Source organism: Schistocerca nitens, chromosome 4, assembly GCF_023898315.1.
Source record: "Schistocerca nitens isolate TAMUIC-IGC-003100 chromosome 4, iqSchNite1.1, whole genome shotgun sequence".
NCBI lineage: Eukaryota > Metazoa > Arthropoda > Insecta > Orthoptera > Acrididae > Schistocerca > Schistocerca nitens.
The window spans coordinates 517,128,010-517,142,365 of NC_064617.1; the positions used below are offsets into that span (position 1 = coordinate 517,128,010).

Here is a 14,356-nt window from a genome sequence, read left to right on the forward strand (position 1 = left end):
GGCAAAACGTCATTTTTTCGGATGAATCAAGGTTCTGTTTACAGCATTATGAAGGTCGCATCCATGTTTGGCGACATAGCAGTGAACGCACATCGGAAGCGTGTATTCGTCATCGCCATACGGGCGTATCACCCGGCGTGATGGTATGGGGTGCCTTTTGTTACACGTCTCGGTCACCTCTTGTTTGCATTGACGGCACTTTGAACAGTGAACGTTACATTTCAGATGTGTTACGACCCGTGGTTCTACCCTTCATTCGATCCCTACGAAACCCTACATTTCAGCAGGGTAATGCACGACCGCATGTTGCAGGTCCTGTACGAACGTTTCTGGATACAGAAAATGTTCGACTGCTGCCCTGGCCAGCACATTCTCCAGATCTCTCGCCAATTGAAAACGTCTGGTCAGTGGTGGCCGAGCAACTGGCTCGTCACAATACGCCAGTTACTACTCTTGATGAACTGTGGTATCGTGTCGAAGCTGCATGGGTAGCTGTACCTGTACACGCCATCCAAGCTCTGTTTTGCCTCAATGCCCAGGCGTATCACGGCCGTTATTACGGCCAGAGGTGGTTGTTCTGGGTACCGATTTCTCAGGATCTATGCACCCAAATTGCGTGAAAATGTAATCACATGTCAGTTCTAGTATAATATATTTGTTCAGTGAATACCCGTTTGTCATCTGCATTTTTTCTTGGTGTAGCAATTTTAATGGCCAGTAGTGTATTTTGAAAAAAAGTTAACAAAACTGTAAGAGACTCCAATAAGGCTACCAACTGTTCAAACCTAGAGTGTCAGAGTAAATTGTTCAACAACGCACCGAGGTAATTCGTAAACATTTATACTCTCGTATTTAAGACTTCAAAACGTGTGCACTTTGGAAAAAAACAGCAAAATTATAACAAACTGCCCCAAAAACTGTAAATAGCAAGATCATAAGTCGGAACGCGTGCATAAATGCTTTTGGACACAATTATCAGCTTTAAAGAAAAACAAAAACAGTGAGAGAGAAGAAAAGGAAAAAACTGGAGGAGGGGCAGCACCCTTTTTCAAGGTCTAAATAATGTACAGAACGTTGAGGCCCGTGTCGGGAGTGCAGATGGGTTTGTAGACACAACAAGAGTGAGAAGGAATCCTAAACGTTGCATTGCGATTTCAAAAATTTTTATTTTTGGTAAGACCAGTGAAGCTGTAACAAATAGCCCCGAAACAGTTGCTAGCAACGGAAGGAAGTTGTGAGGTGCTTGTACAAATGTCACGGGGAACGACACTCTGATGAAAAAAAGTGAAACAAATATCCAGATAGAACATTAGAGGGGAGTTCATCTGAAGGTTAGTCGGAAACCTGGCGCTATGGTGGACAGAATACAAGTGATGAGACTAAGACAACTGGTCTAAAATCATAGGTGTGCGTTTTTGGAACAAAAATCGATGTAATTAGGTAATAAATAACGCTGATAAAAGTGATATGTCATTAATTACACTAATTAGACAATAAATTATGACAGGGAGTTAAAAAAGTTATAAGCCAAGTGAGTGGGTTGCAGAGAACAATGGACCCCTGTGCGTTGGAGGACACTGACAGAGGAGAACATTGACACCTGATCTTGAAAATAAGTCACGCATCTGCCACAGAGAGGATGGCATTGAAGCCTGTCCTTTACCTGCGACCGTAGCATCGCGCGGTTCCAGACTGAAGCGCCTAGAACCGCTCGGCCACACCGGCCGGCCCTGTCCATTACCTTTGATCTCGCTGATAATGGGAACAAGAAGCCCTTTATTCTCAGAGGAACATATCTGCACTGCTTTAATTTTCCAGTGGGGGGCTGTATTACAACTGTTTGAATGTTACGTATTAAGCAAATCTCATAAAACTGGTGAAATGAAGCAGTTTATTATGGCAAAAACACATGAATAATATTCAGTAGCTTAAATTGAATTTTTGAAAAATGTCGTCACTAGCTTCACTGCAGTTTACAATCCTCTTGGGGATTACGTGCGGTCGATCTGTCGGATAGAGAATGTAAAATTTAAATGATGTGTTATTTGACGAGCCGGCCGAAGCGGCCGTGCGGTTAAAGGCGCTGCAGTCTGGAACCGCAAGACCGCTACGGTCGCAGGTTCGAATCCTGCCTCGGGCATGGATGTTTGTGATGTCCTTAGGTTAGTTAGGTTTAAGTAGTTCTAAGTTCTAGGGGACTGATGACCTCAGCAGTTGAGTCCCATAGTGCTCAGAGCCATTTGAACCATTTTTTCTTTTTTTGTTATTTGACGAATAGGATAGACGGATTCTTTGTTATCCTGAACCATATCGTATCATACACAGCCAAAGTAACACCTTCCTGTAGCAGTAATAGCACAGTTTGCAGTAAGTCTCCATATATATGAAAGCCCTTTTGGAGCATTCGATAAGGCAGTAGGTCAAATGATCTGTCTATCGGTTAGTCCGTACTACACATATAAGGGGCAGCCAAATGAAAAGGAGACACATGGAAAAAAGTAATTAAACCGTTTATTACATTAAACGTAATCACCTTAATTTTAGATACATTTATCCCACTGTGAGACAAGATGGAAAAATGTTTTGCGGTTGCATAGGGAATCATGACTGTACCCAGGTATTAACCGTTATGGTGATTACTTTAGATGGAAGAAACAGTTTCCTTGTTTCTTTTCCACCTCTTTCATTTTCATTTGACACCTCTGTATACTCACAGAGACGCTTTGCGTCTTGTTGCCGCCTAGAGCGAAAGTAGTTTGATAAGTGCATAGCATGAATGAAATTCATGGACGATTAGTGAGTTACTTACGAAGTTACTGTCGTCGAGCTTCGTGACATACACAAAGGTGTTTTAACCGCCAAAGATGCAAGGATACAATTACTGATAACTAATCCTTGCCATATTTTTCATCGTGAACATTGTTCCATTGCTGCAGAAAATTAATTTAATTTGCAGATTCGAGTAAGTCAGGCAGCTGTGCCAATGTTTTTTATCAGACTTATGCATGGCCACGCTGTTTTCTTGTCATTTGATCAATTTAGCCACACCACTACGTCTCAAAGTTTTAGTTTTTAACGCTTTGGCAAATCATGAAAAAGTTGTCTCGGCCCCCTTAACAAATACCAGCACCTCAAGAATATACATGAAGTATGGAGGAAAGCGAAAATTGTAGCTTCCCGACAACCCAAGAGACTTGGCTGATCCTGGGACCTACGGCCAATTTCGTTGCTTTGTCATCAACATACATCCTTCAACAGAATAACTGCTAGAAATTATGCACTTCTTATTTGAGAACAGATGAATTTAGGCCAGGGAACTGGTGTGCATCACAGGCACTGAGTTTAGCCTAGTATTAGAAAATGGATTGAAAAACAAAAATATAGGAGGAGCTGTCTTCGTTGACATACCGACCGCATACGGTACAGTACATTATTACGTTTACTTTTTGTTGCTTTGAAAAACCAGTGCGAATACTATAAAAAGAATCAACTTCCAGTGAACTCCACACAGGAGCTTGTTTTTGCTTCCCATCTGAAAAACACGTATGTAGTAAGGAGACTGGAAAATAATTCGTATTAAGGTGAGTCAGAACATAATTTTTCCCCAAAGTATCTGGGCATATTCCTGGCCTACAAAACATTCTGCCTGAACACAAAGAAAAGGTTGCAATTTAAAAAATTCATCTAGTGCTGTCGGTGACCATTTGGGGTGCACATCCTCAGAGTTTGGAAATACATTTATCCTTATGCTATTCAGCAAGTAAACATCTCAACCCTACGAGGCATCAGCTTGTACACGCACACCAGGGTAATTTTGCATCATATGATTCACGCGGATTTATAAATGGATGTCTAAAAGCTAAATCCGCATACAAACTTTGTCATAAGGCCAGCATAATGCCATCTTGCGTGTGTTATAATCTTACGTCTCAATATGAATATAGCAAGGCAATGAACAGCCAGGCACATCTTATTAGACATGAACATCTAAGGACACAACTATAATCCCAGAAGAGCTTTAAGAAGACTTCTCAACAACCATTAGCCAAAGAGTGGCCAGACTGCATCTTGGACAATTTACAGCACACAGTGAATGTTTCAAATTTAAGGAAAATCTCCCTTCTGGTATAGATACGAACTGGGAGCGTTGGAGGGCTCTCAATGAACTCTTTTGTGGCGTTGGAAGATGCACTGCATATCTTCGAAACTGGCTGTTTTCAGAATAAGATGGTTTCTGTGAAAGCAGGAAACGTAGACAATGGAACACCTCTGTAAGTGCCCATGAACGTACTTTGCAGAAGATCTGATACAGTGTCACATCAACGATGATGATTGGGTTAAACACATATGACCTTTGGTGTAATTCTTAACTGCAGTTTAAAATTAATTGTTGAGATTTCGTTATTATGTAGGCTTCGACTGAATAGGTTAGTCTTTCTTTTGTATTCAGTTTTTTTTCTTTATTGTGATTTTAATACCCGTATAAAAACAGGTAGTCTGGCCGCAGCACAATACGCCGCTCTTCAGCCCAAGACATTACAATGGTAAAACAGAGAAGACACATGAGTTGGAACAAAACGGCGGGGAAAAAACAGTAGACACACGAACATAAAAAACATGAAGCCGTTCACACTCGATGACAATCCACACTACAAACTGTTGACACGACGCACAAGCACTGATGACTTTGATGGTACACGTGAACGATGGAGCGTGACGGTGAATTTGTATTCAGTAATGCCTACTGATCTTTGTATCGGTACACAAGTCGCTTCCGATACAAATACTGAAGCATTTACTGTATATGATGCCAGATCAGTCCACATCAGGACTGAATACATTAAATCCAAACAGCTGTACCATTACACCCATTGTAAATTGGACACATATTTACACGAACTTGCCGTTGAATTCTGATTCCTGAAATACTTTTTACTAAAGCCCGCTAGTATGCTCGTAACAGCCTCGAGACTCCGTATCTCTCGCTTGTTACACCGTGTAGTTCAGCCGGCCGCCGCCGAGCGCTGCCTGCCGACTGTTCCTACAGGCTCTCTAACTGTTCCCAGCTTCTACTGTATGGAGCGTCTATGTGTTAAACACGCCGCACATTTCGAGTCAGGTGTTTTAGCAGGAGAAGGTACCTGCTTCAGTGAAACTGGCACACAACCATTTACACACTGGAGCTTCAGCACAATTGGTAAAAAATATTTACACATAAAGTTTCGAATGATTTTCCCCACTGTCACGACATAAACAAGCTGCTTTTTCCTAGTTGTGACACTTTATACATTTCCAAATGTTTTCTCACACCATTAGTTCCCAAGTACGGTAGAGCACTTGCCACAAAATCTGACACAGTATTTAGCAGAGTCACTAATTTTTCCTGTGACGTCACGGGAATATATTAAAGCGAATAAGGAAGATTTGTGCGAACTCGTTGAAATCCAAAGTTCGCAGGTCGTAGAGAATGTTTCATTTAATACTTTATTTACGACATGTCCACCGATGTCCAAACGCCATTTATGATAATTTAACAGTATTAAGCTATGTATCTGGAAAAAATATAAAACTCATTATTAGAACGCTTAGGTAAAAAAATCAATCTTAGCAAAAGTGATCGCAGGCAGGAAATTTTACTTTCTAAGAAGGTTGTACTAGATTGCTCTAATGACGGTAGGAGCATAAGAGAATTTTAATACACACAAAGACTTACGTTGCATTTCGCGCGTGGATAATATGACCACGCAGCTGTTCTTTCTCCTTGTTTCCCTCTTGACTATTTGGTTCAAATGGCTCTGAGCACTATGAGACTTAACACCTGAGGTCATCAGTCCCCTAGAACTTAGAACTACTTAATCCTAACTAACCTACGGACATCACGCACATCCATGCACAAGGCAGGATTCGGACCTGCGACCGTAGCGGTCGCGCGGTTCCATACTGAAGCGCCTACAACCGCTCGGCCACACAGGCCGGCGACTGTTGGATGTTGATGGTTTTGCTTGTGAATTTCTCCATACTGGTAGTGCTTTTTTGTCCGTGTCTGTGTTGGTACACGAAGGTACCGATAACACCGCTGTTTTGCTCTGCAATCCAACATGTCGTTACTGTCGGCTGTTAGTTGCAGCCCACTGAAGAACATTTCCACACAGTCGCCGTTAAAACTGCGACTGAGGACAAGTGAAAGCCATTATTTAATAAGTATTTGATGCATTCGACTGTTGAGTTGGTCGTTATTTTTACTGCTTCATATGTTTCATTACTTAGGCATTGCTTCTCAGTTCTAGTGCTTTCATTTTTAATAGTGTCTAGATACGGCAGAAATTGATTTTGTAGCCATTCTAGCGGTTCATCGTCAATTGCAAGGTATTTCATTCTGTCATCATTGCGAGTAAGTGTATGATGTGATGTACAGCTAACATCTTGAAGTGTATGCCATTTTAACATGTGCTTCACGTATTTTATCATAGCTCTCGAAGAAATGAAATCCGAAGCTTTCTCGTAAATGTGACTATTGCCTTTAAGAAGCTTTAGTGCAGAAGTTATTTCTGGCGAAAATATCTGCTTGGCACGCTTAACGTTCATTTTTTCGAAGTTAGTAGGATCAACGTGCTTCCTAGAAAGAAAACTGATAGGTTTTGTAATTTCTGTAGTTCGTATAACTGTTTCACGTATTTCCCGGATATCACTCCCTCACCATCAGACACAGCTCTTTCGAAAGAAAGAGCTCTCGGATTCTTTAAAACGTGACACTGATCGAAAGCTAGAAACAGCGGCCGTTCACAGTTTTCTGGATGTGGCACTCTACGAGACAATGATTTACTTCCACACAACTTTTTCATCATTGTGACGTTTATTTTATGATTATCTGTTACGATGCGAAGCACAAAAAAGCCACATTGAATCACAGACAACGTAAGTTTATGCAGCTGTGTACCAGAAAGCTGTTTGGTGAAAAAATACGCTGCTGGAAACCTGAATTTAGTTGTAAGTCCACTTATTATGAAACATAACAAGCGATTAGCCAGAACTGGTCATTTTCTTTGCCCACATTATTTTGACTCGCTACCATTTTCAAGCCGCTACGCCTGCATTGCATCTCGTTCTCAGAAGAATGCATCTAATTCTCCGTCGTGCTGCAGTTGTTGCTTAATTGACATTTCATCAACTACTAAGCTACACAGCAACTCCGCCTTGTTTAGGCAGGTAGCTTCTGCTTCCAACCTCGAATTTATCAGAGGAGTAACTCCTGTCTCCTGTGAAATGCCACCAAGAAACCGAGAAAGAGTGCGGTTAATGGGCAATTTTAGCACAAAATCTCTGGCATATTTGTAACCTTTAGGAGAGCAGTATTGACAAATGACGCACTGTATTACTACATTCTCGCCCCAGCGCGAATATTTTTTACCTGCATTGCTCTAGCAAAAATTCTGTTTTAAAAGTCTTACTTTCTTGTGATATTAACGACCCCAGAGTTTTATGATACTCATTATTTTCATAGTGTGAAAGTCGTTCTGATAGCACGCGGATGTTAGGTTCCTGCCTCTTCAGTCTGCTCGTTAGTCTCCATGCTTTAGTTTTCTGTGACCTTAGTTCTTTTTCTAACAGGTTCAGTCTGGAAAGCGCGTCGTCTTCTGTCTGAACTCCAGCTGACGTGGCTTCATTTGATGGAACATTTGTGCAGGTTGCTTGGCCAGAGTCTGAATTTCTTTTGCGTTTACGGGATAGCTCACTATTTGGACGCTCCTTTTCAGTTTATCGTCTCGATACTACTGCTACGGGAATTTTATGGGAAGGATAATCAGGAAATCAGCTAGGAATGCTACCTGTTTTGAGAATCTTTGTCTTGGAGCTTGATTTATAATCTGCCTCCGTAAAATGTTCATTGCAAACTACTGATGAGTTTGACAGTGTATTAGGTATGAAGTTATCTCGAGAAATCAGTCTCAACCACGTTTGAAACTCGTGGTAACTTATGCCAACCGTTTTTCCTCTTTCGTTTTTGCAGAACGGTACACAGCAGTATGGCATCTGTAAGAAATTAGTGCTTTTCAGACTATTATACGTCGCAGAAGCGTAGTAGGTACGTACTTTTATTTCGCATATTTCTACCTATCAGCAACATGTACAACTGCGGTACGAGTGGAAATACTACAAAATTTTTAACAGTATATGCTTTCTGTATTAGTTACTGTATCTTCCTTAAAAGATGACTTCAGGTAGATCATAATCCTCGAAAACAAATATGCAGCAAATCACTGTTCACAGACATATAAGATCACCCACTGTTCACGTCCTGCACAAGCACAAGTAATTTCAACAATAACAATTCCTCAATACGGTCCGATAATGCCTTCGTGTAGCATACTATTAGGCTGGGAACAGTTAGAGAGCCTATATAGAGGGAGAGAGTGGCCAATGGTGATAGCGTCGCTGATTGGCTGAGAGCCGAGGACGCCATGTTTTTATCAAACTGACGCTGACTTGGTACGAGTATAAATAGATACTGTGTGTGGTTCTGTACTATTGGTTCTCTTCAACGCTTAGAACGCCAATTCCATTGTACAGTTATGTACAGGTTGTAATACGGTAGGTATTGAAGGACTTTTGCATGTTCTCTGTCGGTTCTATTTACGTAAATTACCTTACAGTCACTCTGATGGTCTCGGACCTATGACGATACTTTTAGAACTTCACAGCAATTTTAGAGGCAAAATTTTTATTTAAAGTGATTTACTTAGCGTCACTAGTAATATGAATTACAAAATCATCAAGGACAGTCAAGAGGGATGCCTGGTTGCTATGCTGTTGGGTGCAAAAACTCTGGCGACTCGCACTGGCTGTGTAGTCTTGGTTGTTCACATTCCTGTAAATTATAATTATCGTGTGGATATTCAATTAACTATTTTCAAATTACTTTCTGCTGTTTCAGTATAGTACCTAAGTGTTGACATTTTTCCAGTTTTCTGTGGTATAGAGTTCCTAAAAGTGTGTACAGAATGACGTGTTTTGCCAGAATAAGAAAATAAGATCGACACACACTTAAAATGCATTATGTGGGGATGGAAAGAGAAGAGTTTACCAATTTCAGCAATGAATATCCGCACGGAAAAATCTGAAATAGCATCATGTGCTCTGAGATACATTAAATGAAACTTCTTTTTCTTATTAATCAGTTGTCAATGTTTATATAGCATCATAAAATACAGCTGTTGAAATTCGGAAGACATACACATTGCTTCACGATACTTCCATTTGCTCACAAATTTATTAGGCCTATATAAACATAGACGAATGGCATTTGTTTTAATCATGTACCGACTATTAAGCTAGAAGATCTGCTTAGGTCTCATGCGTCAAAGACATGCCTTATTTTTCTCGTGAAGTGGCTAGCTTTCTGCTTGCATTGTTACCTAATTGCACGTCCCGCGCAATCTGTTAAAGACATGGCGGCCATGGGCTAATTGGCCACTCTCTCCCTACACAGGCTCTCTACGAACAGTCGGCCAGTGGCGCCGCTTGCGGCAACAGTGGGAACTTCCACAGACACCTTAAATCCCATTAGATTCTGTTGAGCTGTTAAGAGCATACTAGCGGCTGTTTTAATGACACTGAAATTACCATGTATATTTTTTATGCTGATTCATTGGTATGAATATTTACCGCCCCATGTCTCATGATGGGCTTCGAAATAAAAATGGCACTGAGCACTATGGGACTTAACATCTGAGGTCATCAGTCCCCTAGAACTTAGAACTACTTAAACCTAACTAACCTAAGGACATCACACACATCCATGCCCGAGGCAGGATTCGAACCTGCGACCGTAGCAGTCGCTCGGTTCCAAACTGCGCGCCTAGAACCGCGAGACCACCGCGGCCGTCTCGAAATAAAAAATAAAGTTTAGAAGGTAGGACATGCGAGTGAAAATTCATGCTGGAAATAAATGCAGCAGTTTTATTCATTGCTATTCCCAAAGAGCACATGCTGCAACGTATTTCATTGTTAGGATGGAAAAGACATTTCGTCACTTAAGGGGATTAAATTCTTTAAATTATGTAGTTCGCAAACAAAATGGTTCAAGTGGCTCTAAGCACTGTGGGACTTAACATCCGAGGTCATCAGTCCCCTAGACTTAGAACAAATGCAACCTAACTAGCCTAAGGACAACACACACATCCATGGCCGAGGCAGGATTCGAACCTGCGACCGTAGCGCCGCGCGGTTCCGGATTAAAGCGCTTACAGCCGCTATTTTTAATTCTTTGTTGATCTCATTTTATTCTATTTTCATCGTTGTATATGTCCGAGACGGACGTCTCATGACACCCGTTCATGTTGATCGTTGATCCGTTCACTCAGTTTTTTTTATTACGGAGGGTAGCAAACCCTCTGAGTGAACACGCTGAGCTACCGTGCACGCGTGAACCGCTCGACCACAGCGGCCGCCTAGTTTGCAAACACCACCTTCCATGGTAACATACATTATTTCCTGATACTTTTAATTAGATACTGGAAAGTGGCGATGGTACAATGTATCTCGTACTGAGATGCTATTTGTTGTGCTGAGATAATCTGTGCTGTGCTGAGACACTGGATGTCGTGCTGAGAGCTGTATGTACACTACTGGCCATTAAAATTGCTACACCAAGAAGGAATGCAGATGATAAACAGGTATTAATTGGACAAATATAATATACTAGAACTGACATGACATTACATTTTCACGCAATTTGGGTGCATAGATCGTGAGAAATCAGTACCCTGAATAACCACCTCTAGCCGTAATAACGGCCTTGATACGACTGGGCATTGAGTCAAACACAGCTTGGATGGCGTGTACAGGTACAGCTACCCATGCAGCTTCAACACGATACCGCAGTTCATCAAGAATAGTGACTGGCGTATGGTGACGAGCCAGTTGCACGGACACCATTGACCAGACGTTTTCAATTGGTGAGAGATCTGGAGAATGTGCTGGCCAGGGCAGCAGTCGAACATTTTCTGTATCCAGAAAGGTCCGTGCAGAACCTGCAACATGCGGTCGTGCATTATCCTGCTGAAATGTAGGATTTCGCAGGGATCGCATGAAGAGTAGAGCCACGGGTCGTAACACATCTGAAATGTAACGTCCACTGTTCAAAGTGCCGTCAATGCGAACAAGAGGTGACCGAGAGGTGTAACCAATGGCACCCCATACCATCACGCCGCGTGATACGCCAGTATGGCGATGACGGATACACGCTTCCAATATGCGTTCACCGCGATGTCGCCAAACACGTATGCGACCATCATGATGCTGTAAACAGAACCTGGATTTATCCGAAAAAATGACGTTTTGCCATTCGTGCACCCAGGTTCGTCGTTGAGTACACTATCGCAGGCGCTGCTGTGTGTGATGCAGCTTCAAGGGTAACCGCAGCCATGGTCTCCGAGCTGATAGTCCATGCTGCTGCAAACGTCGTCGAACTGTTCGTGCAGATGGTTGTTGTCTTGCAAACGTTCCCATCTGTTGACTCATGGATCGAGACGTGGCTGCACGATCCGTTACAGCCATGCGGATAAGATGCCTGTCATCTCGACTGCTAGTGATACGAAGCCGTTGGGCTCCAGCACGGCGTTCCGTATTACCCTCCTAAACCCACGATTCCATATTCTGCTAACAGTTATTGGATCTCGACCAACGCGAGCAGCAATGTCACGATACGATAAACCGCAATCGCGGTAGGCTACAATCAGACCTTTGTCAAAGTCGGAAACGTGATGGTACCCATTTCTCCTCCTTACACAAGGCATCACAAAAACGTTTCACTAGGCAACGCCGGTTAACTGCTGTTTGTGCATGAGAAATCGGTTGGGAACCTTCCTCATGTGCCGGCCGAAGTGGCCGTGCGGTTAAAGGCGCTGCAGTCTGGAACCGCAAGACCGCTACGGTCGCAGGTTCGAATCCTGCCTCGGGCATGGCTGTTTGTGATGTCCTTAGGTTTAACTAGTTCTAAGTTCTAGGGGACTAATGACCTCAGCAGTTGAGTCCCATAGTGCTCAGAGCCATTTTTGAACCTTCCTCATGTCAGCACGCTGTAGGTGTCGCCACCGGCGCCAACCTTGTGTGAATGCTCTGAAAAGTTAATCATTTGCAAATCACAGCATCTTCTTCCTGTCGGTTAAATTTCGCATCTGTAGCACGTCACCTTCGTGGTGTACCAATTATAATGGCCAGTAGTGTAATATGGCGCGCTGTGTGTTTATTTATTTATTTATCAGGTTGCGCGGGACCAAGAGAGCTCCAGCTACTTGGTCATGGAACGAGTCAGTACATAGTTTACGGAATGCTAATTAGAAAATTTATAAACAAAAGAATTAAAATTAATGAAACACAAAAAAATTGTGAGAGACTGTAGAAATTAAAACGACATTACTGCAAAAATTTCTCAACTACTGCAGGGGACTCATGTACTGAATAGAAGGAATGTGTCACAAGAACATCTTCCAACTTGGATCGAACGCTTGAGGCTTACCACTCAAGTTTTTCAGTTCTATTGGAAGCCTATTGAAAATGAAAACCGCTAAACAGTGCACAGCTTTGTGTACAAAGCTTAAGAAACTGTTATCCAGGTGAATTTTCTCCATCTAGAGTGCACTGAATGAATGTTGCTGCTCCCTCTGAATGACTCATGAATGTGAAAAAAATTCCCATGATTGCAAGAGGGTGTTATGGGGTATAATTACAAATATTTTGATTGGTGGCTGAGGACAGTGTACTGAACAACGGTATATCAGTATTTACTTCTTTTGCAGACGAATAATTATAGCTATTAGGAATAGTATGTTTTGAGGTTGGTTAGTATCTACAAGCACGTGTGGCAAGAGCAAGGCAATTAATACTTATTTTCTCCTGGGTAGGAGGAAACGTGTTAAAGTGTGGACGCATGGACGCCAATGGTGAATCTATACTGACTTAGTGGTGTAGTTACGACCATGCAGAAATCATCAGGTAGTAAATCATGTGATATGTTTGCGGCAAGACTGTTAAACGCACATAATAAATACATGGGTACATATTCAGGTACCAAGATCACTATATCTGCTGTTACACCTCTAACACCCCTATGTACAGGGGAGTTAGAACTCTGAGACACCTAAATAAAGCCCTGCACAAGGTTCGCGAAAGGTAAAAGCAGATCAGTCTGACCGACCATTTCTGGATTAAAAATATTCTTTTTGGACGCACAGAGGTACCTTCAAATATATCATACGAGATAACAGAGAAAAAGTAATCAAAGACTTTTCACTCCAGTTTCAGAGACGACATAATTTTATTGTGAAAATAGCAGCATCCAGTTTCTGCACAACGTCTTGCACGCGATACTTCAAAGAAAGACTTACATCTGCCTTCATTCCTATGCATTCAAAATGATCGATTTCACCGAAAATTTTTTGGTATTTGTATGTGTGTTTAGCGGCAGAGTATTAATATGTATCAAGAAAATCAGTGGACCCAGAACAGAACCCTATGGTAATCCACACTTTACATGACTGCAGTCACATTCAAACCTCTTCCCTAATGACTGATACTGGAGGACAACCCTCTGCTTCATCCTTTCCACATATGACGTACTATTGTTAAGCTTTTTCGACAATCCAACACTGTTAAAACTTATGGGGACGTATTGTATGGTCTGCACAGTCAATGCTTTTATTAAATCAAAGGAAACATCTGCTGCCCTCAAGCTATCGTTTAGACCAGCTAATGCCACACACACAAAAGAAAACATAGCGTTTTCTGTGGATACTTCTTTCCTCGAGCCAACCTGCGTGCCTGACAGCAAACTGCGTGTATTAGGATGTGCCCCTACACTCCTATATATTTTTGTTCGCCACGAATTTTGAAAACGCTGGTAGCAAGAAATTATCCGGCCTCTTGGCGTGCTGTTCCAGGAGCGCCGCCGGCTGAAGGAGCGCTTTCCCAGCCTGGCGCTGGTGGCGCAGGACGAGCAGCAGTGCCGGGCCATGCTGCGCTCCTACCAGTCTCTGGTGCTCTCCAGGGACATCTGCGAGGGCGACTGCCCGCGCGGAACCGTCTGTCCCACCGGCCTCTGCAACACGCCAACCAAGAGGTAACCCCGAGCCGTACTTTTATTTTACTTTATTTGGTTTCAGGCAGAGCCCTTTCCACCAGGTACAATTATTCCACATAATGCTACAAACAGGACATTGGTCTTATTTCCTTACAAAATATAGTATACAATTGATAAGGAGTCAACACCTTGCCGCAGTGGATACACCGGTTCCCGTCAGATCACCGAAGTTAAGCGCTGTCGGGCGTGGCCGGCACTTGGTTGGGTGACCATCCGGGC

General features: G+C 42.4%; 1 protein-coding gene across 1 annotated transcript in view; it reads left to right on the forward strand.

Annotated features, from left to right (window-relative positions):
• Positions 1 to 14,120, forward strand: part of LOC126252408 (dual specificity protein phosphatase 22) — a 571,353-nt gene extending 557,233 nt beyond the window's left edge. Inside the window, exon 5 of the mRNA XM_049953298.1 lies at positions 13,938 to 14,120. Coding sequence (XP_049809255.1) covers positions 13,938 to 14,120 — 183 coding nt within the window. The remainder of the gene's footprint in view (positions 1 to 13,937) is intronic.
• The last annotated feature ends 236 nt before the right edge of the window (positions 14,121 to 14,356 follow it).